The sequence below is a fragment of the Nelusetta ayraudi genome, unplaced genomic scaffold (assembly GCF_046127955.1).
Source record: "Nelusetta ayraudi isolate G7.1 ecotype Tasmania unplaced genomic scaffold, CSIRO-AGI_Nayr_v1 ptg000006l, whole genome shotgun sequence".
Classification (NCBI taxonomy): Eukaryota; Metazoa; Chordata; class Actinopteri; order Tetraodontiformes; family Monacanthidae; genus Nelusetta; species Nelusetta ayraudi.
Genome location: NW_027466056.1, coordinates 2,121,240 through 2,146,228, shown reverse-complemented (window position 1 = coordinate 2,146,228; position 24,989 = coordinate 2,121,240). Strand labels below are relative to the sequence as shown.

Here is a 24,989-nt window from a genome sequence, read left to right as displayed (position 1 = left end):
CTTAACTTTTTCCTACTCCCTGACTGTAATTAATGTGCAAATATAGTGTGAAATCAGTCATGCGCACAACACTCTTCTACGCAACATCGTAGAGGGAAAAGTTCCAAACTGCCTTCTATACTGCCAGAAACTAATCCTCAAGCACATTCCTTTCGTTTCAAGGTACTGCGTCTTGTTTGGAAACTTCATGCTTTCTCTTTAAATTTTGAAATGTCTTCTAAACATTTCTGCTTATCGTAATTTCTTTTGGAGTTGAGTACAAATATGATTATTTCTCTTTCGCCGTTCAGAGACGGTTTGCACGTGGTGTCGTGTTGCATTTCTGCCAGGTGTCTTTGATGAGCCGTGACAGCCTTGACTTTTTAGGTTCTCTGCTGCGGTAGGAAGAGCTTTGCGGTGTAGAAACTGATCAAGAGTGTCTTGGTCTTCCTCCGCACGTCACTGCTCCCTCAGAGTCCCTCTGCCTCTCAGAATGACTCGGCCATTAGCCTCACCCACTGCAGAGTCACGGCATGTTAAGCTAATGGACTGTACAGAATCACTGGACAAGATACACAAACACGCGCAGGAGAGCAGCACCAAGGCCGACTATCGAGCACAACCTGTTTGGCAAATATTGCGTCCTCATAAAATAGGCATCAAGTTCAACTTTTTGTTTCCGTGGATTTAGACTTTTCACACTTAACAGTCCAGTGCGTAATATTTGGCTTGATTTCTGATCTTTATATTGGGAAAAGCATAAATACATTCATAAAAGTGTATAAATCACATTACAATAAGAGTAGTTTGGTTTTCCTACCCATAGAATGGTTCTTGTTTACACATGGAAACATGCATATAACAAAGTTCTTGCTCCTATTGGCATGGACAATAAAGATTGCATGACGGCAAAATAACCAAATCAAATAAAGCAACGAAGAATCCAGGTTTGGGTGCGCAGGCCACCGTAGTCCACTGGCAAGCTCAGGAGGGGAAGGGAGAGTGATCTATAAATCATCAATCTAAAATGTAACCACTTGGTTACATTGTCACACTGTTTCGTCTTCAAAATCTCCAAATATTACACACTGGACCTTTAACAACCCGCTAATGTCAAATTGAAAAAAAAAAATGGAATGAATCTTGTTTTATCCCAACTTTTTAAAATAGTCGTAGCTTGTGTTTTTAGTAATAGTCTCTCTGTCTCTGTTTCCATTTTTTTTTTTTTTTTTTTCTCCAGCCACTTCGTCCTTCTTTGAAAAAAAGCGAGAGCACTCAAGATCCCAGGTCTGTGTCAGAGAGCATGAGTGGCTCCAGAGAAGACCGTTCCTTGGCCAGGGACAGGAGGGCCACGTTCGGCAGACAAACGTCGCTCTCACAAAGTATACGTAGGTAAGATCATACGAGGCAACATTCAGTTAGTAAGTAAAATTAAGAAAAAACTTTATGTATAAAACACCTTTCATATGGAAAATGCAGTTCAAAGTGCTTTACAATAAAACATAGGAAGAGCAGATAAAACAATGAAATGATCAGCGTAAACAATACTGTGTATACACAGAAATATATGGCACTGGTTCCTGTGATAATATAACATCCTATACATCAAGTCTATTATGATTTAACGTGTAACATGTACCGTCTTCAGCCTGCCACGGAGAGAAACAGCAGATCAAACAGACAGATAAAACCTCAAGGACAGAAGGATAATACATAAGAAACACAGGGAATGTATTAAGCATATTAAATGAGCAGCAGGCAGGCAGGTACAACCAATAAGGCATAAATGTATAAGCCATTTCAGAACAGTAAAAGTAATAAAAAGTGCACTCTTGTCCCATCAGAAACACGGCGCAGTGGTTTGGTGTGGGGGATGACAGTGAGAGCCAGCAGCAGGTCTGGCACAGGAGAAGCCTGCGCCACTGCAGCCAGCGCTTTGGCAAGCTGAAGGTCCAGTATCGAGAGCCTGACACGGCCACCAGCTTCGACCAGACGCTGGAGTCACCAGCCACGCACAAGATGCCCAAGGTACTTTGTCTCTCGAGTTTTCTTGGAACGCTCAGAACTAACAAGAAGACTTTTCTAATACTGAATCTTTTGGTGCTGTCTGGTCAAAGAAAAAGAAAAACAAAACTCTGCATGCTTGATGTTTCACGGGGGGCGTGTTAACACTTCAAAGAAAATTGGATTTTTATGATATACATTGATTTGTTTTGACTTGAATTTTTATTAGGGCTGTCAAACCATTTTTTTTAAAATCGCGATTAATCGCAGAATCTTCATAGTTAACTGCCATTAATCACAGCTCTCCAACAAAACAACTATGTCAGCCGTGTGGCGATTCTACGAGTTGAAAGACGAATGCAGACGAATGCAAAGTCTGCAAGCTAACGGTTTCATGTGGTGACAGCATCATGAGAATAAAGTTGAAGTTTCAATTCCGTAAATAAAGACGAAAGGCTACATTTTCACCTGAGCAGTTTAATAGTGTTTTCTGCAGACAGCAAAGGCGCGTTACTGCCCCAAAGGTCACAAACAGAAGTGCGCTTCAATTCACTTTTAAACTGTGTTTTAATCTCGTCAGACCCTTAATGTGAAATATTTCCGATTTCATCCGTTTATCACTCCCAGTGCCTGCTGAATAGGTGTGTGCTAACATTTCTAAAAATAGCCTTAATTGTTGTATCTCTCCCCCCGGCAGATTGTAGATCCCCTGGCAAGGGGACGAGCCTTCCGTTGCCCAGAAGAAACGGAAAGTCGCTCCCCCAGGACGCCGCAAGTGGTTCCCGTTACCCCTGGCGTCACCTCACTCAGCTCTTTCACCAGCCAGCGCTCCGGCTACAGCCGCTTCCCCCAACGCAAGAGGGAGTCTGTGGCCCGCATGAGCATCCGGGCCGCAACCAATCTAATGAAGGTACCTCGGCCAACCAACCAACCAAACCCCCTCCCCCCTCCTGAAAAGCTGTGGTTCGTTCAAGTTGATGATTGAGTTAGTTTTACTTCTCACTGGAGGATTTTGTAAACTGACCCCATGTGTTGCAAGTGTTGAGAAAGAGGAACCTGTGCACTGTGTGAGACACGATTTGACTTGTTCTTTTAATACGAAGTTCCAAGCTTATTAACATATTTGTAAATATATATATATTTTTAGTAGTGTTATTATTACAATACTAGCACGTGATTAAAAATCCTTTATGGGGCATTCAAAGGACTCAAAGGAATAAAACTTTTTTTTTTTCTACCCATCACAATCTGTGTTTTTCTAGAATTGCAATGAATGAGTTTGAAACTGTAAGTCGTAAGTTGCAAGTTGTGATTAAACACCCGGACGTGCCATAGCTACAGTATTTAAATTGAAAAAAATCCCATGTCACACCACCAACCAAAACATTATAAAATGACACTTTTTTAATTTAATAATGACAATAATATCTCTTAATTTGTTCAAACTCACTGAATGTGGAGCCTGGAAAATAGGCTTTGATTCCTTTTAAAGAACAGTCACTCCACAATGAGATGTTAAGATATTTTTTAGACCGATTAAGTGAAATTGAAAGATTTTTCACACCGCACCTGACATTATCTCACAGTACACTAGTGTGCTGCAGCAAAGTGGTTGAAAAACACTGCTATATAGTATCACTGAGTTTGGAAGAGCACTGCTGCATGTGGGCCTTTGATTAGATTAGATTAGATTTTTGTGTCAGATTTTGTCTTTGTGACAGTATCTATCCTGCATTAATGACACACATTTAAGGACTGCACTCTGTTGACAACTTGTAGCCCACATGTACTTCATTGTCAGCATCGTGGTGTCCAGAGACGTCAAATGAAGCTCGGGCAACGACAGATGTTACTTGATTTAATAACACGCCGATAGTTAAATCTTGCTCTTGCAACATTAGTTTTGCATCACATCATTATGGCTCTCTGCTGGCCATGTCATGTGTGATGATGATGATGATGATGATGATGATCATCATCATTTGTGTGTTGCTTTCTCGTTAAGGGTCGTAGTGGGTTGGCAGGATCCAACACAGGTCGAACTTTCCACAAGAGGAGCTTCATCAGGCCCAGCTGGATGGACGAGGACATGATGGACTCGGCAGACACGTCCGAGTCCGTCTTCTTCAGCAAGGTCGGCCGGCCGCCGCTCACTCACTCGCTGCTCTGACCGCCTTCAGAGATTTGCATTCAGATGTACAGCACTCGCTCGCCCTCACCTAACGACCAGGGCTGCAACAATTAGCCGACGGAATCGATTACGTTTTTACGATTACGATTATATTTCATTGTTGTGGTTTGAATTACACGCTTATTTGTTAATTAATCATCAGCCTAAGACGCAAGTACATTGTATCTATTTTCACACGTTGGAAAATCATGGAGTAAGCAAGCTTAGCAAACGATAGTTCACTTACTTTAGCGTAGTAATTAGTGAATCAACTGTGTTATTTAGGGCTTATTAATTCCATATTTAAGTTGTAAGAAATCTGTTTAAGGGATTTAACAGTGATAAACATTGTATTTTACCTTTAAATTGTGAATTAATATTCCTATGATATTTTACATTGAAAAAAAAAACTATGCCACCGATAAATGCCATTATTTTTGATGTATTTAAAAAAAAAAAAACGTATGCTGTCAGAGTACAACAGTATAACAGGTGGGAAGATTTAAGCGAGTGAGCTTAACAGAAGTCTAAAATAGGTGTTGAAAATAAAGAAGATAATTGTGACTAATAGAAAAATAATGGATAGATTAGTCGACAACAGAAATCATGATTAGTTGCAGCCCCAGTAAAGACTCGAATGCAGCCTCCTCCCTCGATAATCAGTTGTATAATTTCTGCGCTGGTGGAATCGGGAAATGTACAGATGTTTGTCACTTTGTCTACACATCTTGAACAGATTTTCTTTTCTTCCTCCTTTCTAACCTCCACAACCTGGTCTTGGCAGGCTGACGCCCACGACGAGTTGTATTCCATCGCCGATGACGTGTTTGAGTCTCCTCCCATATCTGCTTCTCTTGTTCCTGTCGAGCCGTCGGACCAGATTTTCCCTGGCCTGTAAGTAGATGGAACAATAACTCCAGCCCGTTAAACAAAAAACAATTGTTGCACACAGCGTAACTCTAGCATCAGTTCCAAAAATGTGAAGCCAGATGACTTATAAATATAATAAATATAATACATAGAAATGAGCTCTCCTCTGAAAGGCATTTTTCTCTGAATTATTTTAGGGACATTGATGAGGAATAAAAGGCCATAGGATTTTCTTCTTCCTGTTAACTTTTAACTTTAAAGGTGCAGTGCGTGAAATGGAGTCACCTGGTGGTCAGATTTTAGATTGCAGCGCTCAGTCACTCACCCTCCCTCTCTCAAACTTGTCAGCCAGCTACAGTGGCAGTCAGTGTTGCCGCCTGTGCGACCACCTGGTCGGCCGGCGTTCTTTTGTTCACTGTACTCCACTGCTCGAATTCAAATTGCAGACATTTCTGTCCAGTTCTCTTCGACATTTCCGAATTATCACTCCAGAAATTGGATGTGATTTCCTTCAGATTGTCTCAGACCAAAACCGCTGATAAAAGCAGGTTGACTTGCCGGTGTCAAGTGGAAGCATTGGAACCAGGCATAGTTGGTTTCTTGTGCGTTGTTTGTGTGACACAGCTCAAAGTCTAAAAGTTTTAAAAATGGAACTAAAATGTATCTGCTCTTACACAGTGTTGCTCATTTCTTATAATTGGACCGTTTTTCTCAATATTTATTTCTCCTTCTTTTTGTTTCATAAACCGCCCTGTTAACCGTAGCCGCCCTGTCTTAGCATGCTTATCAGTATGGTAATAACAAGCACTCTAAAGAAAAATTTGTGAATGTGGAATTTGTAATACTCCTTACCTTTATGAATGTAATTCACCATTAATTCACATACATTTTAACTTGTGAATGACTCATTCAAACTCTTGCATGTCCCTTTTCAATCCTTATCTCTTCCTTGCTTTCTGTCCCCGTCTTCACTTTCCCCTGAACTCCAGGAGGGACATTTCGTCGCCCAAGGCACCTGCTGTAGTGCAAGACAAGGCCCATCCACGCCTGGGTCGTCGCATCGCCTCGCAAGTCAAGCACTTTGCCTTTGACAGACATAAGCGTCAGTACGGCATGGGTGTGGTGGGGAAGTGGCTGAATCGACACTACCGACGCAGCCTCAGCAGCAACGTGCAGAAACAGCTGGACAACTTCCACAGTCACAGGTGAGGGAATGCGGTCGTGCACTTTTATACCACTTTTCACGGAGACACGTTTATTTTTGCACAAAGGTCAGAACTGGCGAAAAATGTAATCTGTTATAGAACTAGATCAATCCGCTCAATAGCGCCACCTACATTAACCAAAAACACAAAAATGGCCATAGTGCCCTCTAGAAATGTTGTAGACACATAGGACAAAGACTCGCGCATTCGTTCAATCCATACCTAATTTTCATAAATGCTCACCTTTGACCCCAAACCAACCCGGAAGTGAGCAATTTTCACTTGTTTGAAAAAAATCTCAAAACACGAGGCTCAGAAACCGCCAGTGCGACTGGCTTGATTTTCTCTACTCGCTTGATTAACATTTTTTCCATATCATTTCATTTAGGCCCTACTTCACCCACTGGATTACGTTTGTGCACGTCGTCATCACTCTGCTGTCCTGTTGCACATATGGTTTTGCCCCTGTGGGGTTTGCACAGCATTCTACAGCTCAGCTGGTAAGTCACACTACAAACTGTATATGTCTGCTGTTATTTAGGATCTCTCCAACTGATGCCGGCGGTCACAATGTTTTGGCTGATGTTCAGTGACATCGCAGTGGGGATTAGATTAGAAAAGAAAAATAAGGAAGTAAGCAGTTGCAGCGTGATTCAGGCTTTTTCTAGATTCCGAGTGACATTCACTGGCTTTTCAGTTTTGCTTTGTTAAAATTCAAATAATAACTCACTTGTTGGTAATTTGTGTAATTTGTAAACTGTCTAATTTTCTGTGTAAACTGGGCAGATCAAGACATTCAGTGTGAACACAATGTGAACTCACATCTCTTGCAAATACACATTTATGTTGAAGTCAGTATTTTTAATAGGAACAAAAAGTCTGTTGTCTTGTAAACATTGTTTGTTTGATTGATAACTGCCAAAGGGCTGTAGCCTGATGACAAATGGCAGCTGTAGCCAGGTGAATAGTTGCGCAATAGTTGGTAGTGCGACCTCAAATGTAACCCAATCTGTCTGCCATCTTTAAATAAAATCCTTAAATTTATGAAACCAAAAAACATTCACATTTCATTTTTAGTGTTGTTAGAATTTGGAAAGGCTGCGCTGCACAGGAACAGCAAATGATCAGTTAAATGTTCAGTTCATTCCAAACTAACCCACTCACATTGACCCGTTTGACTCTGTCGCCCTCTGTAGGTACTGAAGAATAAAGGTATTTATGAGAGCGTCAAGTATACCCAGCAGCAGAACTTCTGGATTGGTCCCAGCTCTGTGAGTCCGTCACTGGTTCAGCCTCTCTGTTACTGTCCTGCTGTTCTCATTCTGTTGACTCAAATCTCATTGTGTTAAACGTTCCCTGATCTTTGAAATACTTCTTCTCGTTTTTAATGAAGTGTGAGAGTTTTTTTTTTTTTTTTTTTTCATAAATCTGGCTGTGGAAAAAGTCAGTTTTGAAAATTGTGTCCCTGTTAGTGTTCTTTTATATTCGAGGGAGAGAAAAAAAAATACATGTTCAACCATGATGCATGCGAGCAGTCAACTCTACACAATTATTCCAATTGCAATTGCAACATCAGCCTAGTAGCATCGAACAGATAATGGAAACATCCATTGGATTTCAGTAAATCAGTTTCAACGCTGTACTGTCCACAACCATCAAAGTATAACTCGAACCACATATTTTGCGTTGCATCATTTCTTGTCCCGCTGTTCTTCTCCAGGATGACCTCATTCATTTGGGAGCCAAGTTCGCACCGTGCATTCGCCAGGACTCGCAGGTCGTCAACCTGATCCAAGAAGCCAGAGACTTGGAGAGAGGATCTGGCTGCTGCGTTCAGAACGACAACTCTGGATGTGTGCAAACTCTGAGTTCCGACTGCTCGGTGAGTGTTTTTGTGTGTGTGTGTTTTTTCCTCTTCCACCAAGATCTGATTTCACGTGTCAGAGCGTTCTGTGGTCAAACAACAGCATACTTGTAGTTCATGCAAAATGTTATCTCAGAAATACCAAAAACTAAGCCAAATTTTTTATTTGGCTGTATTTTTTTTTTTCATCCCAATGAATTCATGCATGTATGTATGCCTACGCAGGAGACGCTGGCCACCTTTATTAAATGGAACAACGAGTCTGCGGACATCACCAGATTCTCAGGTTCAGTGTGTCACCAGGATCCCAGGTGAGATTCCCTTCATCAGATGCCGCGCACAAAAAGCAAACATGCTGTCGTCCAACTCTTTAAAACTGTTATTTTTTTGTCATTTGTGTTGCTCGTCTTGCGCAGAGTGTGTGAGGAGCCGGCCTCTGCAGGGCCGCACTTATGGCCGGATGACATCACCCAGTGGCCGGTAAGGGAACAGCACCACTAACCTGAAAATTATTCATTTGAATCAAATCCCTTTTGTGTCTGTCTTTCTAAAGAGAAATTGTTCCAAATTGTATCTAAATTTAATTCATCGTGGATATGTATGTATGTATGTATGTATGTATGTATGTATGTATGTACAATTCAGATTTGCTTGCTTTTTTCTGGCTTGTCTTAGATCTGTACCTTCCCCAAGAAGTGGAATCACACAGGTTATAGACACATGGACTGTAACATCAAGGGACGACCCTGCTGCATAGGAACCAAGGGCAGGTGAGACACTTTGTTTCACTCGGTGCCTTTTCCAATTTGCCTGCATCTTCTTAGTCACGTCATGTGGGAACATTTTAATCTCATTGAATCTTTGTCACGCGTTTAGATGTGAAATCGCGACCAGGGAGTACTGCACTTTCATGCATGGTTATTTTCATGAGGATGCGACACTCTGCTCCCAGGTACAGGGTGTTTTTTTATTTGTGCCCGTTTATGTCTATACATTGGCATATTAACATACTTGCTCATGGACGCACTTGTTTTTCTGCAGGTCCACTGTCTGGATGATGTGTGTGGCCTGCTGCCGTTCCTCAACCCTGATGTCCCAGATCAGTTTTACCGCCTCTGGCTCTCCCTCTTCCTCCACGCTGGGTAAGCGCTGACTTAAGCAGCCGACAGTCGTTTATTTTCAGTGAGCGCTTGCGTCGGCGGCAGCATGAAGTAATCTGGTGGAATGCACCAAGAACATCACTAGTGCAGGAAAATCAGTCAGGATGTGCTGAAGACATTATGGGTTGGCTTTGAAACGCGTTGCCTTCAATGTCTAATTGAATGTGATTGTAGAGAATGAATATCTAGTGTGCAATATGCGGCCGTCATTGAATGCTTTAAAATTGTAAAAACAAACAAACAAACAAAAAAACAAAGCTTTTTATTATTATCACACTGAGTTGTGTGTGAAACCATAAAAGAGTGCACAAAGCATCATGGTTTATATTTCAGGCTCTTGAAAACAACCGACTGTTAGTGAATTAACACAGAAGCTTGTACACTTAGAATTCTCTCAAGCACTTTTAATTGGACATTAAAATGGTTTTCATTCAACACATACTGTTTCCATACTTGTTCAACACATCTTGACACATTTTCATGCGCTCATAATGATGGCAGAGCAATTCAGTAGATTATTTTGTAAGGCTGGACATATTGGAGTTCAATGCAGAAATTAGTCAAGAGTGTTGAACGGTGGTGTATCTTCCGAGTGAGACCCAGCATTCATAATGTTAAGTTTGCAAACAAATTCAAACCACCTGACATTCGAGCTCAGGTAAAGCTTAAAGACTGATCATTGTTTTAGTCAAAGTCATATTGTGAAAATGTGCAGCAGGTTTTGATTACTCTTTATGGAGAGAATAGTTTCTTTCAGACCAATTCAAGTGTGGTGCACAATGTCTTTTTTGGGTGGTGGTGGTTTCACTTGTATAAGCCAATTAGGTTGAGCCTTTGAGCCGCTTTTGATTGAGAAAATAAAATACTAAATTAAAGAGTGTGGCCAACACTTGTGAGCTGTTTGCTCACATGTCTCACTCATACTTAGTGCTAATACTAGACACATGTCAACCTTTCACATCTTCTTTTTAAAGAGCTGTGGGCTTTCAACATGACTTTTGTTTTGTTTTTTGCACGTGTCTGCAGCTTGTTGCACTGTTTGGTGTCGGTGGTGTTCCAGATGACAATACTGAGAGACCTGGAGAAGCTCGCTGGCTGGGTCCGCATCTCCATCATTTACGTTCTGAGCGGCATCACTGGAAACCTGGCGTCTGCGCTGTTTCTGCCCTACAGAGCCGAGGTGAGTTTTCTTAAAACGCGCCGTGATCCCTGCGCACTTCCCGAGCAGGACCGCTAGATTTTTGAACGGCTTTCCTTGTCACGAAAAGCTGCTTACTCCAAAACTTCTCTCCTAACACGTGCACACATTCACACACCGCACTCACGCGGCGAACGTTTGCCATTTATCAGTCATTTATTTTATTTTATTTATTTATTTTTTTAGATGTGGGCCTGACTTTGCAATGTTATTTTTGTGTTCATTTCATTCTGAGAGGCCTCTCCATCTGCTCTTCTCCCGTAAAGCTGGTGTTGTAGTCAAGATCGCACCAACCAAGACCAAGACGTTATCAAGACTAGAGAGCATCGAGATCGAGACCAGACCAAGATTTTAAATATCACAGAAAAATATAATATAATATAAAATATAAATATACACCAACAGTCAAAAGTTTGGGCTCAGCCTATGAATTGAGTTTCTTTTCTTTCATTCTCATGACTCTTGATTGACATTGCACTTGCTCACTGAAGGCATCAAAACTACATATGAACACACGGTTATTGAACGTCTTTTTCTTTGCTGCATAGTGACATATATCTTGCTCATATATTAGATGTATTCAGTATCTATCTGCAGTGTAGAAAGTTGTAAAGAAAAAAAAAGCTGCATGAGAAGGTGTGTCCAAACATGTGACTGGTAGTGTGTATAAAATAACAACAAAACTGAAAAAAAATCAATGCAACATTTATTTTCAGCAAGGTATATTTTAACAATTTTCTTTAACATTTTGCTGCTTTGCCAACTACTTTGAACCTTTTTCAAAAAAATAAAAGAACTAGGAATGAGGGTGCAGGGTGTCACTCTGGGTGTCACAATCGTGTCATTGCAGTGTTGGCTGGGTCGACCCAGTCCAAGACCGAGGCAAGACGGAGTAAAAAAGCCTCCGAGTTCGAGACGAGACTTAGACCCTTGGAAAAGTGGTCTGGACACTAAGACCAATCTCCAGTACTACAACACTGCGCAGCCTTTGCCGCTCAAGTGCGAACCGATGCAATAATATGGCCACATGTTGACAGCGACATGCAAATGGTGCATATTTCCACTCTGTTTTCCACGCTTGGGACTTATTGGCTTAGCTCGGCGTGGCTAAGCTCACTTACTGGAGGGGACTTTCTCACCGCAGGGATTACTGGAGCAGACCTGACTGCCCCTGTCTGCAGAGGGCACGGGGAAACCTTTCAGCTCTGCACTTTCAGCAGGTTTTTCCATTGTTGGAAGCCATACACATACATGCACACACAAAGAAATCCTTTTGGTGAGACGTGTCTTTCCTCACAGAAGCCAAGGCAAAAGTTCCATTTCTTTGATGTAACTTTGGTTCTTCAATCCTTCTCATCTTTGGTCTCGGATGTCCTGATGGAAAGTTGTGGCAATCCACTGGGCAAACAAGATTAGGTGTGTGTGTGTGTGTGTGTGTGTGTGTGTGTGTGTGTGTGTGTGTGTGTGTGTGTGTGTGTGTGTGTGTGTGTGTGTGTGTGTGTGTGTGTGTGTGTGTGTGTGAGGCAGGTTGCTGAGTCAGTGCTTGTTAAGTACTTGTACAGGTGATGTCTGTACACCTTGCAAACGTTTGCAGCACTCAGAGTGGTTTCATCCTTTGAGAGATGAAAAGGCAACTCACTCAAAAAGATCAACAAAAAAAAACACCCATTCCTCTTTCATTTAACTGCATGGAAGCTTTGGTTGAAGGAAAGAAGATGCAAGTCTAGCTATAAGGAACCGTCTATGACATATTTTGACTGGCACATCGTCATTTTGCAATTATGAAAGCAAATTTCCCTTTGTAAACTAAATTGAAGTAATTAATTAAGCAAAATACAATTGCGTGGCTTCACAAAAACATGGCACAGTTCCTATGAGCAAGATAACAGATAATATTGATAATGTATAGATAATAAATGTCTATAGAGACTATATTGTCATTATATTTAGAATAAAAAGTGTCATTTTATAATACTTTTGGTTGGCAGTGTGCCATGGGATTTTTCTTGTAATGTAAAAAAAAATGTCCTGTGGTTAAAAAAAAAATCTAAATCAAAGGATAAATAAAAAAAACACTGTACTGGATGAGGCCTCACTATGTCTGAGCATATTGAATAGTGTGACCAATAGGGGGTGCTAGATATATCTGCAATCAGGGACGTTATCAACTAGTAGTTGTGAACAGCTGCTAATTGATACATGGCCGTCTTGCTGCTGCAGTTGCGCCAGTGTGGGCAGGCGTTTGTGTGTCTGTGAGTGTGGTTCTTGAGCAGCACAAGATTTGTACACCACAAATCTGCAGTGATGCTGAGAGTACATACAGTGCTGCCCAGAAAATGAGAATCTCCTGAGAAGCTTGTTGTGTTTGCCCATGTGTGAACTCTTCTGAGCCAACAACCCAACACAGACTTTTTAAAGGCTCAGGAGCCTTTTGCAGGTGTTTTGGATTCTTTGGACTCTTTGAAGCTACAAAACTGAAGCTTTTCCACAGTATTCTAATTTTCTGAGTTTGTGGTTTTAATAAGCTGAAAATATTAATCAGCAAAGTTAAACAAGTTAAAACAACTTTTACTTGATATTCTAATTTTTCAGGTAGTACCTGTATATGCTGCCCTGTGGTGAACTGGCCAACGCAAGGAAGGAAAGCGGCTCTAGAAGGCGAATGAGTGAAGTTCAACGCTAAACGCTAAATCCTGCACGGGCCTTTGAAATGGCCAGATGGACTCTCGATTTAAGTTGTCTTTTGATTCTCAGTCACTGGTGTTGACGTTTGCGTTGACGTTTTCCCGCCGTCTGCCTCCTTCCTGGTAAGCTGACGCTATTGGCTGATATTTTCCCAGCAGTGTGATCCCGAGGCGGCTGTCGCTGTGACGCGTCTTGACGCCATTGCTAGAAATCCCACCGTTCATTTCCCCCCCCTAAACACAGCCAGGCTCACTGGTTTACACACACACACACACACGCACACACACGGAGTTACAAGAGGAAGCACATGCGATGCACTACACTGAGCGGTCAAACCACTTATGGAGGCGATTTAAGTAGATTATCCTTTAACTCTTGAGTCAAGGAACCCCGTGGTTGAAGCATTTAATACTCCAACTGCAGCAGCGACTAGAAAAGAGATTTTACAATGGAATAAAATAGAATAGAATGGAAAATAACAGCTTTATTAATCCCACAGTGGGGAAATTTTCATAGTTACAGCAAATGTGTAGTGCGAAAAAGATGGAAAATTATTATTATTTTTCTTAAAGAAATAAGAAAAAAAAAAAAAAAAAAAGATATTTTCAGGGTACAAAAGGATCACACTAGTGACCAGGCTGCTGATCCAGCAGAAAAGTAGAATTTCCAGCTGAGCTTAACAACATTTTTTTTTCTGGTTTAAGAACAGAAAAATCATTCTTTAAAAGGCATTGAATTGACCATTTTTTGAAACGGATCGACCATTTGTTGATCTTTGACCAAGGGGAAGATGATCATTCATCAACGTGAAATTTGGAAATTGTTTGAGGCTCCCAATGAGCCCGGCCGTCTTCTTTTCAGGACATGACGGGAGTAACGCTTGTTTTTACCTTATGACAGACGTTAAACTTGTCTCTGGAATGTTAGTTTTTCATCACGTGGGACAAATCAATGTGAAATCCCTCTGCAGTTCTTCCTCATACAATTAAACATTCAATCCCGTGTGTGTGGTGAAGAGTTTACCTCTGCATTTCATTTCACCTTTCCATGACATAGTTCATTTCCGATGACTCCTCGGCTACGTCACAGTAAGTAACACTGGCTTTCACCACGCAGCTCTACCTTCGCAAACAGTGAGTGATGGGAACGTGTCAGCTGTGTGTGTGTGTGTGGCTGGTAGGAGTGCTCTTTTTTTGTCTTGACAGATTAGCCGTCTGCCTCTGACCAGGCCAAGCCTCCAAAGTTAGCCTTGACGTCACTTTAATCTGCTCATATTGACTGTATGAACAGGAAGCCGTTCTGCAGCACCGTGCATGCAGCCGTGCTTGATATGTCTGCATACAAACAAACTGAGTTTTTTTTTTTTTTCTCCCCCCCCCCAAAAAAAAAAACCTCTTGGGATTAGATCAGAAAGACGTGTTGGTGGGTCCATGTCACGTTAGTTCCTGCAAAGTTTTGGCTCGTCATTCACTGGGGTCAGGACTGCATCTCGCAGTAGCTGCGTTTCCATCAAAGTTTTTCGCAAAATAAAAGCGATATTTCAAAAAAATCGACAAAGTGCAATTGCAATTTTCAGCGCATAAGCCGCAATTCTCCCCCACTCCACTGTGAGGAGGATGGAGGTACAACATTTCTCGTATAAATCTGCATTTCCCTGTTGTTTGCTGTCAAGAATGGTTGTTTTTTATCTTTGATTACTTGTTAAAAAAAAAAAAATGCCGTCTCCTCCGTCCAATCATAATGCGCCATTTTCACTTGACGTTAACTGGTCACGTGACCCCGTACATCACGTCTGCTGACGTGTAAATGTGAAAAAAAAGTGTTTCCATGACACCTTTGCCATGTTCCTCTATATGGATACGTCTAAAAAAAAAAAAACACCTCATGAGGGCGTCAAAACCTTTTAGCCATACTTGAGGGGTTTTTCGAGGTTCAGGTGTGGCTCATGATAGCCCTGATAAGTCTCTTACCTGTTACCTTAAATACTGTATAGTAAAGTGGTAGATAAGATAATCAGGTGACGGTCTAACTCCAATTAGGTCCTAATTTTGCATGGTGCCATGCATCGGCTTCGAACCTTTGGCTTGTCTTAGTTCATCGGAGATGGTCATTTCCTTCGAGACATCGTCTGTTGGCGATGTCTAACAATGCTGTGAGCCATTTGAATTATGTTTCACTGTAAACGAGCGCAATGCTCAACCTCCTCAGAACCAAATGCCACTTTTCATAGGAAATATAAAATGCTCCTCCCTGAGAAATGTCAGCCACGAGGATTGCGTCACCGCCTCAAACTTGGCAAATAAAGGTCAGGAAATGTGTGGTTGGTTTCTGGTTTTGTGTCGATGCTTCTCGACGGTAAATCGCCCACAACTGCCAAGTTTTCTGTGCCAGTGCCAAGCAGCCAGTTGACTCGTGTTTGGTGTCGCTTGGTGAATTGGATGATTGTGATGTGAAGAAACGAGTCGTAATCTTGCAATGGCACAATTTATCCGTTGCACAAACATCATCCTGAGCTGCATGTGCAAAGACCAAGCCACCTCCACAGTAGCCTGGCACCTCCTCATCACGAGCTCCGCTGCCGTCAGACCACATCCAGTTTTTTTTTTCAACCAGCGTTCGTCACAAGTCAGCCAAAACAGCCCGGCACAAACAGCTGATTCCAGCAGGATTGAGGTCAGGACTGCACAAATGGTCCCAAATTCTGAAGCTGGTTCTGACAAATGTTGCTGATTTCAAGGGTGGAGTTTGGCCCAGACTGTGGAGATGTGGGGTTACTGCTGGTTGTGGAACCTCTCAACATCTCTCCATTCAGATTGTCTCCAGTGACGACAGGCTTTGCTTCTCCATTGTGGGAGATCCCAGATCTCACCTGCACACTGCCTTCACCAACAGATGTTTCTCCTCAGCTTCTCCACAGTGGAGTCCTGTGGTGCAGCTGCTGTGGGCACAGTCAGGACACACTGCTGAACGTGATTGTCCTCAATCTGAATGTAGCACTTGAGGTCCCAGAACCTCAAGACGAGAGCATTGTAAATATTAGGGATGCACCAATATCTCTTTTTTTACACATCAAGAAAAGTACGAGTACTTGCAGTTCAGTACTCACCGATACAGATAGTGAGTACTTGATAAGGCCAATACGCATTTTAGGATTACTTTGATTTTCTGCTTTTGTATTTTTCCACAGATTGTGTTCTGTTATTTGAACAACATTGCACAGCATGTCTTTCAAGGACAGGGGTGGGCAAACATTTTGACTGGTGGGGCCACAATGGGTTCTAAAATGTGACAGATGGATGTGTTTTGGTAAACCACCTCATAGGAGGGGAAAAAATTTTTTTTTTTATACCAGCAGATTAGTGAAGAAGTTAAGATTAGATAAGAAAAACTCAGATTTTTTACAGGGGTGGAAATCATCGACTTGGTTGGACATGGTTCTTTGACGTGCCTGCTGTGATGTTCTCTCACTGCAGGTGGGTCCAGCAGGCTCCCAGTTTGGACTCCTGGCCTGCCTGTTTGTGGAGCTGTTTCAAGGTTGGCAGATGCTTCAGAATCCTTGGAAGGCCTTCCTCAAACTGTCGGGCATCGTCCTCTTCCTCTTCCTGTGCGGCCTCCTGCCCTGGATCGACAACATCGCACACATATTCGGCTTCATCAGCGGCCTGCTGCTCTCCTTCGCCTTCCTCCCCTACGTCACCTTCGGGACCGTTGACACGTACAGGAAGCGCATCCTCATCGGCGTGGCCATGTTGGTCTACGTCGGCCTGTTCGCTTCCCTCATCGTCTGGTTCTACATCTACCCCATCAACTGGCACTGGCTGGAGCATCTCACCTGCCTGCCCTTCACGAGCAAATTCTGCGAAAAGTACGACATAGACCAAGACATTGACAACGTGGTGCACTAGTTTTGCTGAGCTTCAGTGGTACGAGTATTTGTACGGAGAGGAAGGTGGAAAAGCTGCCTGGCGAACGACCTTCTGTCGATGACCTGCTCAAGGAACTGAAACTGTTCTCCACCCACCTGCTGACTTTGATACTTTTCTGAACTTCTTTCGACCTTAGTAACGGTCCATATAGTTCAACTATTAAGTGGTGGACGCTCTGTGCAAAGCCATATAGGACAACAGACTGGGTGGGCGGGGGGGGGGGGGGGAAGAAACCATCAGCACTGACTGATTTAATAAATCCAAGAAAGCCAAATGATAGAAACTGATATCAGCATGTGTGGCCTTCAGTCACTTTACTCTCCAACCTAATGGGCGACTAACTCTTGTGATGAAAAGGAATATCGACACTATCAGTGCTTTTAACATGTATGTGCTGCCTTGTACTATTCTCTTTGTTTTCCACTAACTTTGGCTTTAACTCTGCAAGTGCTGTCACTCCTGCTGCCTTTTCATGTCCCAGGAAAAAACTTTCTTTCTTTTTTTTAAATGTACATCACGCACTTTGTATGTCACTGTTATCTGGTACGGCGAAGTTTTCGGCTAATTTATTGTAACGAGTGCCCGCTGGTGTGAATCTGTGATGAATGAGTCAAGAGTCTTTCCATTTCTCAGCCAGTTTTGCATTCGACCCCAGTGTTCACCGTTGCAGGTGATCGTTGGCCGACTGTTCCATTTCGCAGCCACTCAGGCGGCTGCCTCGTCTCCATTTCCTGCTTTTCTTCTTCATGCGAGGTCGAGCGGAGGCACACGCGCTGCTGTTAACGTCCTTCTACTGAAGAAAAGCCCGATCAACACGGGGCTCATTCAAATGGCTGTTGAACTCCGTTCGCAAGCAACTTTGCGATCTCCAACCAGTACTTGCCTTAAGGCGGCTGCCGTTGACTGAGATTCCTCTCACCAGTTTGTCGGACGCTGACGTGCTAGTTTCTACCAAAGCAACTCCCAATGCTGCCATTAAATGCACGACGCTCGACGCTATCAGCTCTGAGTGCAAGATGCGTAGTAAGCACTCGGGAATTTACTGAGGCAATTTTGGAAAGAAGAGAGAAAATCAAATGAATAAGGAATGGGAACAATCATCTAAATAAAAATATAATAATATAATATGCTTGATTATCAGGTCAATGGATTTTCTGTTTTTACTGACTAAGGGAATCAGTAATGCATTTACAAGACGCTGCCGTGATGTGTTTGTGTGACAATTAGAAGACAGAAGCTTCATTTAAAAAAAATGTACGTCTTTAAACACAAAAACGTGTTGGTTTTTCGGTCCGATACGTTCAAACTAAACATCCCACAACTATTTTTATCTTACACACTGGTAGGAAACAATGGAAATAAGCAATCATTTATTTCACCTGAGTGTTTTTCCTTAACTTTGTTGTTGTGGCATGGATTGACCCCAGTTGCCGGGAAAGCCACAGTAATGTGGGGAGGATTATGTGCGCTAATTGGTGTGTTAGGAGATTATTTGTTTTTCTGGGCGACTGACTCACTATTTGTCTCCTGTTTTTGTGATCACGAGTTGTTGCGAAATGTTCTAATTGTTCCGTGTGTTGGGGAAAATATCATGATTATTTTTTATCATTTCCAGCTCTTATGAATCGACAATGTGAAGGTCGTCTGTTTTCAAAACACGGGACTTTCTCTTCGTACGGTGCCGACAGACAATCTTGGATTAGTTTATTTTTGATGAAAAGTCTTGCGGTGCTTTTTCATACAGCAATGCAAGTTTGATCTAAACCACTACACATCTTCTGTCAGGTATGCAGCTGTATCGCATGGGGACCAAAAACATTTGTTTTTTTTTATTTTAATTGAACCGTAAGTGAAAAGTTCAATTTTGTCATGTCAAAGTGTTTGTCCTGTTTTGCTTCTGGTTTTATATGGGAATGTATTTGTGTCAAAAAGCATTTGTATGAAAATAAAAGCCACACTTGTTATAATAAAACAATTGTGTCTCAGGGAAAGTTTCACCTGAAGGTCCAGGGTGTAAAATTTGGCTTGATTTATGATTTTTATATTGGTAAAGATTTAACATACTGCCCATAAATACATTAATAAAGGTGTACACTGGTAGTACAATAAAAGTCGTTTGGTTTTCCCACCCTTAGAACAGTGCTCATATGTATAGGAATATACTGTACATAGAGGAAGGGTCTTGCTACTAGTTAGCTGCCATCTTGCGCCACTATTTTTTAAGGAAGCCCGTCTGACAGTGGCCAAAGTATGAAACGCACTGTCAGGGCGGCTTCCATAAAAATTTTACTCACTGGACCTTTAACATACACTACCAGTCAATAGTTAGGACTCACCCTATGAATTGAATGTCTTTTCTTTCATTCTCATGACTATTGACATTGCAGTTTCTCACTGAAGGCATCAAAACTACGTATGAACACACATGGAATTATGTAGGAAACAATAAAAGTGTTGAATAAATTTAACACGTTTTATATTGAAATTCTTCAAAATAGCCACCTTTCATAAAAAGCATATTTAGAGTTATTGAAGGTGTTTTTCTTTGCTGCATAATCACATATATCTTGCTCATATATTTGATGTCTTCAGTATCTATCTGCAGTGTAGAAAGTTGTCATCAGGGGAACATCGGGGCTTGTTTTCTTCTTCTTCTTTTTTTTTTATCAGTTGATGAACTGATCTTAACCCGTTGGCCCATCGACGTGAGAATCCTCTCCAAAAAAAAAAGAAGAACTGATTGGTTTATTATTTCATGTGAACAGCCATGGTTTATGAATCTGAATCTAAATATACCAACAACTAGAAAAATCAATTACTTACTTTATAAAACCCTTGTACAGTGCAGCTACTACTTGACTCAATGGTGGAAAATTGTGGATCACAGGAGGAATGGAAGTGAAAAAACTGAACATTGGGCCGTTCGCGTCTCCCATTTTATTTTGATAAACTGGAATCCCCTTCAAATAATTCCGTCCAGACGTTGACAGTTTGGTGCACTGACACGTTTCGAAGATTTAGTGACACACGTCTGGCAAGTCCTCACAAGACAGACGCTCCAATCGTTATAAACCAACTGTAGATAACAGAGACATCAACTCGAGTATTCTTGAAAATAAATGTTTATTGTTTAAAGAACAAATCATTGTGTACATATATAAAAACGCTTGTCTTAGCCAAGACTACAGGAGACAGAGGTAGAGAGGAGACCATCGAGGAAAGAGGATTCCTGCAACTATTTTGCATATACAACAAGTGGTCTTCTAATCTTTAACATCTGCTTGAATTTTGCCCTCAAAAATACAGTGCACTTGCAGGCTTTGCTTTTGCCCGATAAGGACAGACATTCACAGAGTTTATAAAAGCAAAGCACAATGGACACAATCACCGGCATGAACTGAGCATTTCACATGGCTTTGCTGGATTCCCTCTTCTTGTGGCGTTCTGCAAATTTGGTGTCACACTTCATTGTTGTACAAATCAATGAGTTCATTTAAGTGGAACGTACCCGGTCGCCAGACACTCTCATGAAAGGTGTCTCTTCACTGCAGGACTGGACAGATCCGGATGACTTTTTAGCTTAAGCCCCAATAATAATAATGATAATAATAATAATAATAATAATAATAATAATAATAATAATAACGATAACGTGGTCTTTTGCCCTTTGCGAAAGCCTGGCTCGGAGTTCTCAAGCCAGGCTTTCGTGGGGCTCAGCCCCTAACAGAGATAAATGTAGAAACAAGGCATTTGTGCTCTACTAAATACAAAGTGAAGCTTGTCGCAGCAAATAAAAACCCAAACTCCCGACACACACAAGTAGCAGTCGATTGCTTTGACGAAGTGCTGGTGCTCCTTCAGGACTTGTGCTTTTTCTCTTTCTAAGTTACATTCATCAAAGTGCAGTTGCTGGACAGCTTTCCCATAATAGCTGGACGGCAGCCTTTTTGCGTGTCTGCTTTCCGCACTCTGTCTGTCCACTCACAGCAGCAACCAGAAACACGGCTGGCTGCTGGCGGAGCTGCTCAGAAAGTCTCCTGGCCCAGCTGTGGAAGGGCAGTAAGTCCCAACGGCCGCCCAGAACACCGAGGGCGATCCACATCCCAGTCCCTCCGCCCTCAACAGCCACTATTCCGCCGCATGAAGGCGTGGCCTCGGACCGGGTAGGCCATTTCCACAAAGGTCAGGGGTCCCACTGTGATCTGGCTGGGGCCCAGTGCCTTGAAGCCCGACTTCTGGTAGAAGGGAACCAGGAAGTCCTCGCACATGAGCACGGCGCGGCGGACGTAGGGGAGGCAGCGCAGGTACTGCAGGTAGCGCCACATCAGGATGGAGCCTTTGCCCTGCTGGCGGAAAGTCCGGTGCACAGCCAGCACGTGGATGTGGACGGTGTGGCCGTGAGGCTTGTGGAGGGTCAGCGCATCCTGGTGGGCAAATAGAATAGATTAGAACATCTTCATTCATCCCACGTTGGGGGAAATGTGCAAACTACAGCAGCAAACAGTAGTGCAAAGAGAAGGAAAAATGATAAAAACAAGATATTTACATATTATGAGCAGATATAAATATGACAATCTCTCTCGCTCTCTCTCTCTCTCTCCCTCTTAAGTTTGTACAAACTGCCCATTACACAACTGTACACTGTTCTTTTGCACAACTGCAGTGTGTATATATTACTTATATATAAATGTTATTTATTTATTTTGGGTTTTTTTTTATTTCTATTCTTATTTTATACCGTACTTTTATCTCTCTTTATACTATAGTTTAGCACAGTGCATACCTTTTACTACTCTAGTTCCCTGGTCAAGCTGCTGTAAACACAAATTTCTCCTGGAGATCAATAAAATTCCTATCTCTCTATCTATCTATCTTTCTATCTATTTATATAGCCATCTATCTGGGCGACTCATGACATAAACAAATGTTTGTCGGATGCACTGCATGGAGGAAATCTAATTGAGAACATTAGATATCAGAACTTCATTGTTCCACTTCACGTTAGGCGCGTTTCTCTTGTAACTGGATCAGGCAAATTCCAGTGAAAGGAACACACGAGTGTGTTCCAGCTTATGGGTGTATGCAGGCGCGGAGCCACATGGTAGCTAATTTCACAAAATGCCTTCCACTTCCACAACACAGCATCTGAAGTCATATATTTGTTGATTGATGTACAGTGTTATATTTTTCATGCATTTCTGACTTTGTGATTGACCAGGATTTTGTTCTCGGTGGAAACGAGACACTCAAAGAAGAACTTGAACTTGAACCTGACCCTTAAACCTGATCCTGGGACAGTAGGAACAAGCTGATGTAAGTTTATTATTATCAATATTAACATCTCGTCCCGCCAGACCCCACACTTTGAGGAGGATGGAGGTACAAAATTTCTTGTTGTTATAATTTTCTCTTTGATTACTTGTAAAAAATATTCCGTCTCCTCCTCCGTCCAATCGTAACGCGCCATTTTCACCGGTCAGTGAACTGGTCACGTGACCCTGTACGTCACGTCCGCTGAGAGTGTTAATGTGAAAAAAGTGTTTCCATGACACTTTTGCGATATTCCTCTATATGGACAAGTGTGAAAAACCACCTCATGAGAGCGTCAAAACCTTTCAGCCACATTTGAGGGGTTTTTCCCAAGCTTGTGTGTTGTGTGTAGGTGTTTCCATGACCAGTTTTTTTTATTGCCATATTTAGGTTTTGTGCAGTTCTAGGGGTCATGTAAATGCAGCTATAGTGAACTTCAATGAATTAGCATGGGGCAAGAAAGACAGAGGGGAGCAGAGGGAGTGAGACCAGCTGAGGTAAATCACTGCCCAGGTGTCGTGCGCTCTGTCTTACCATGTTAAGCCTCTCCTGGTCCCACAGTGAGCCGATGATGAAAGCCACCAGACGTCCTTCCTCGAACCAGCCAAGAGACAGCTCAGGGCACAGGGTGAGGAAGTGACGCACCTCGTCCAGGTGAAGAGGACACTCACCCGACACCGAGATGAAGGCTGCAGGCAGGAGGAGGAGAGGAGGAGAGGAGGAGAAGAGGAGAGGAGGAGACGTCATCAAAAACATCATAATGTTGATGACAAAGGACTGAAAACCCACTTTATCCAGAATGCTTTCAGTTAGACCTGTTTTTAACTCTGTGTAGTTTGTATGCTGTCTCCACTCATTGTTCAGACTGTGCCTAGAAGTCTAGTTGCAGCTGTGCCTTCTTAAAGCTCTTCATATTTTCTTTCTCTTTACTCTCTTTAGTTGTGTTTTATCTTTTCGATATATTGCTGCCATTCATGTTCTCTATTTCATCTTAGTTCAAGCACTTTTTGAAATGTTGCACTACTCTCGTGTTTGTTTTTTTTGCATCGTGAGCACTTACAAATCACTTGTTTGATGTAAAGTGCAGTATAAATAAAATTCATTATTATTGTTGTTGCTGACAGACGCATATTAATAAACTATTGATGCCACTCAATCCCCGCAGACCCCACCCACCCACACTCAACAAACAAAAGTATATTGTAAAATTAAAAAAAAACATACATGTTGTTTGGGCACAAAACAATGGCCAGTTTTTTTGTTTTTATGTTTTTAAGTCATCACAGAGTGGCCCGCCGAATTTGAAGAAATTATATTAATAGTTAATACATTTTCTCAGTGTTTTTAGTTGTCATTTCAATAAAGAGCTGCATCCCGTTTTGGGCTTTAAAGACACAAATGTTGCCGCAACGCATATGTTGTTCATTCAATTGACATTACAGCGTATGTTTACTACTCATCCCATAATGTATTTTTCTTCCTATGAGGTGGGTCACCAGAACACTCCATCCATCTGCTGCTGCTCCTGCTCCAGAACCCACTGTGGGCCCCAAGGCAGTTCAACAAAAAAAGTTTGCCCACCCCCTGATCTCACCCACAAAAACTTCACCTGAGGCTCAGTGAGAGAGCAGCACCCCGCCACCACAGCCTACCAAGCCCACCTACTCACCTTCTCTCTCGATCTCGAACACGCTGACGGCGTCCTCGGGGCTCAGGGAGCGGAACTCGCTGGCCGGCAGCGTGTGCCGGCGGCCCTGCTGCCCCGGGGAGCGGATGTGGAGGGGCCTGATGAACGGCAAGGCGCTCACCACCGACATCTTCTGCGTCTTCTGTCTTCTGCGAAGTGTTTCAAAGAACTCGAGGGTTCTTCCTCTCAAGTCGCGCGCAAAGACTGAGCGTGAGGGTTTGGCGCGCGAGCCTTTATTTATACCCACCCTCTCTCTCTCGAGCTGCGCAGGGGAGGGTGTTGGTAATCCCGGTAGAGGGGGCGGGGGGGAGGGAGTAAAAGGGGGCCCGTGCGTTCCGACGTGAGGGGAAAACGAACAATAAACATGTTTGGCTTGTGGTCAGGAGGGACACTCGCGTGTTTAGAATTAACCTCGTCATATCAGCAGGTCCAGATTTGGATTTGAACTAATCGTGTGCGCACATTTATCACGGGTGTTGGTGGTGTTGGTGGTGCGGGACGAGAGTGTGAGTCCAAAGTGTGAGTGATGGCTGCAGAAAAACACTGTTTTATGATCAGGGTCTAGGGGAGAAGATGCATCACTGGCGCTTTGTCACGACGATGTTTGCACCATTTTCTCCAGATCTGCAAAGAGGATTCGGTCTGCTGGGTGGTGTGAAGGAGTTCAGTTGACACCTCTTCAATGTTAAAATACACGATGGGGAATCGTTTCACTACTCCAGAACGTGTGTGTGTGTGTGTGTGTGTGTGTGTGTGTGTGTGTGTGTGTGTGTGTGTGTGTGTGTGTGTGTGTGGCGGGGGGACCTCATGTATTTCTTTCAATCTCCAATTGAAAAAAAAATAAAAGACTATGGAACTCACGGACTACAGTGTTGTGCATTGTCGTGTAGTAACGCAGACCGCATCCTGTTCAGTTTGCCTACAAGGCCAA

At 42.5% G+C, this 24,989-nt stretch overlaps 2 protein-coding genes across 3 annotated transcripts in view; one reads left to right on the top strand and one right to left on the bottom strand.

Annotated features, from left to right (window-relative positions):
- LOC142880225 (inactive rhomboid protein 2-like) overlaps positions 1-19,684 on the top strand; it is a 31,591-nt gene extending 11,907 nt beyond the window's left edge. For both annotated transcript variants that reach the window (XM_076013989.1, XM_076013997.1), the window contains exons 3-18: positions 1,220-1,371; positions 1,824-2,007; positions 2,681-2,893; positions 3,989-4,117; positions 4,938-5,047; positions 6,013-6,228; positions 6,617-6,728; positions 7,425-7,499; positions 7,949-8,110; positions 8,318-8,403; positions 8,509-8,572; positions 8,768-8,862; positions 8,969-9,044; positions 9,134-9,234; positions 10,279-10,432; positions 16,609-19,684. In XM_076013989.1, the coding sequence (XP_075870104.1) occupies positions 1,220-1,371; positions 1,824-2,007; positions 2,681-2,893; positions 3,989-4,117; positions 4,938-5,047; positions 6,013-6,228; positions 6,617-6,728; positions 7,425-7,499; positions 7,949-8,110; positions 8,318-8,403; positions 8,509-8,572; positions 8,768-8,862; positions 8,969-9,044; positions 9,134-9,234; positions 10,279-10,432; positions 16,609-17,040 (2,361 nt within the window). In that variant the 3' untranslated portion in view covers positions 17,041-19,684. The remainder of the gene's footprint in view (positions 1-1,219; positions 1,372-1,823; positions 2,008-2,680; positions 2,894-3,988; positions 4,118-4,937; positions 5,048-6,012; positions 6,229-6,616; positions 6,729-7,424; positions 7,500-7,948; positions 8,111-8,317; positions 8,404-8,508; positions 8,573-8,767; positions 8,863-8,968; positions 9,045-9,133; positions 9,235-10,278; positions 10,433-16,608) is intronic.
- Positions 19,685-20,181: 497 nt separating this feature from the next.
- aanat1 (arylalkylamine N-acetyltransferase 1) lies at positions 20,182-24,205 on the bottom strand. The gene is made up of 3 exons (XM_076013977.1): positions 24,041-24,205; positions 22,906-23,060; positions 20,182-21,485 (listed from the first exon to the last, which is right to left on the bottom strand). The coding sequence occupies exons 1-3, from the start codon at positions 24,186-24,188 to the stop codon at positions 21,180-21,182; spliced, it is 609 nt and encodes a 202-aa protein (XP_075870092.1). The 5' UTR covers positions 24,189-24,205; the 3' UTR covers positions 20,182-21,179.
- Positions 24,206-24,989: the final 784 nt, after the last annotated feature.

What these genes read in the sequence shown, in the direction of transcription:
- aanat1 (XM_076013977.1), bottom strand. Translation starts at nt 24,188, where the DNA reads ATGTCGGTGGTGAGCGCCTTGCCGTTCATCAGGCCCCTCCACATCCGC. An exon ending in GTTCGAGATCGAGAGAGAAG is followed by an intron (nt 23,061 to 24,040) that starts GTGAGTAGGTGG and finishes TCCTGCCTGCAG; the next exon opens with CCTTCATCTCGGTGTCGGGT. An exon ending in ACCAGGAGAGGCTTAACATG is followed by an intron (nt 21,486 to 22,905) that starts GTAAGACAGAGC and finishes TTTGCCCACCAG; the next exon opens with GATGCGCTGACCCTCCACAA.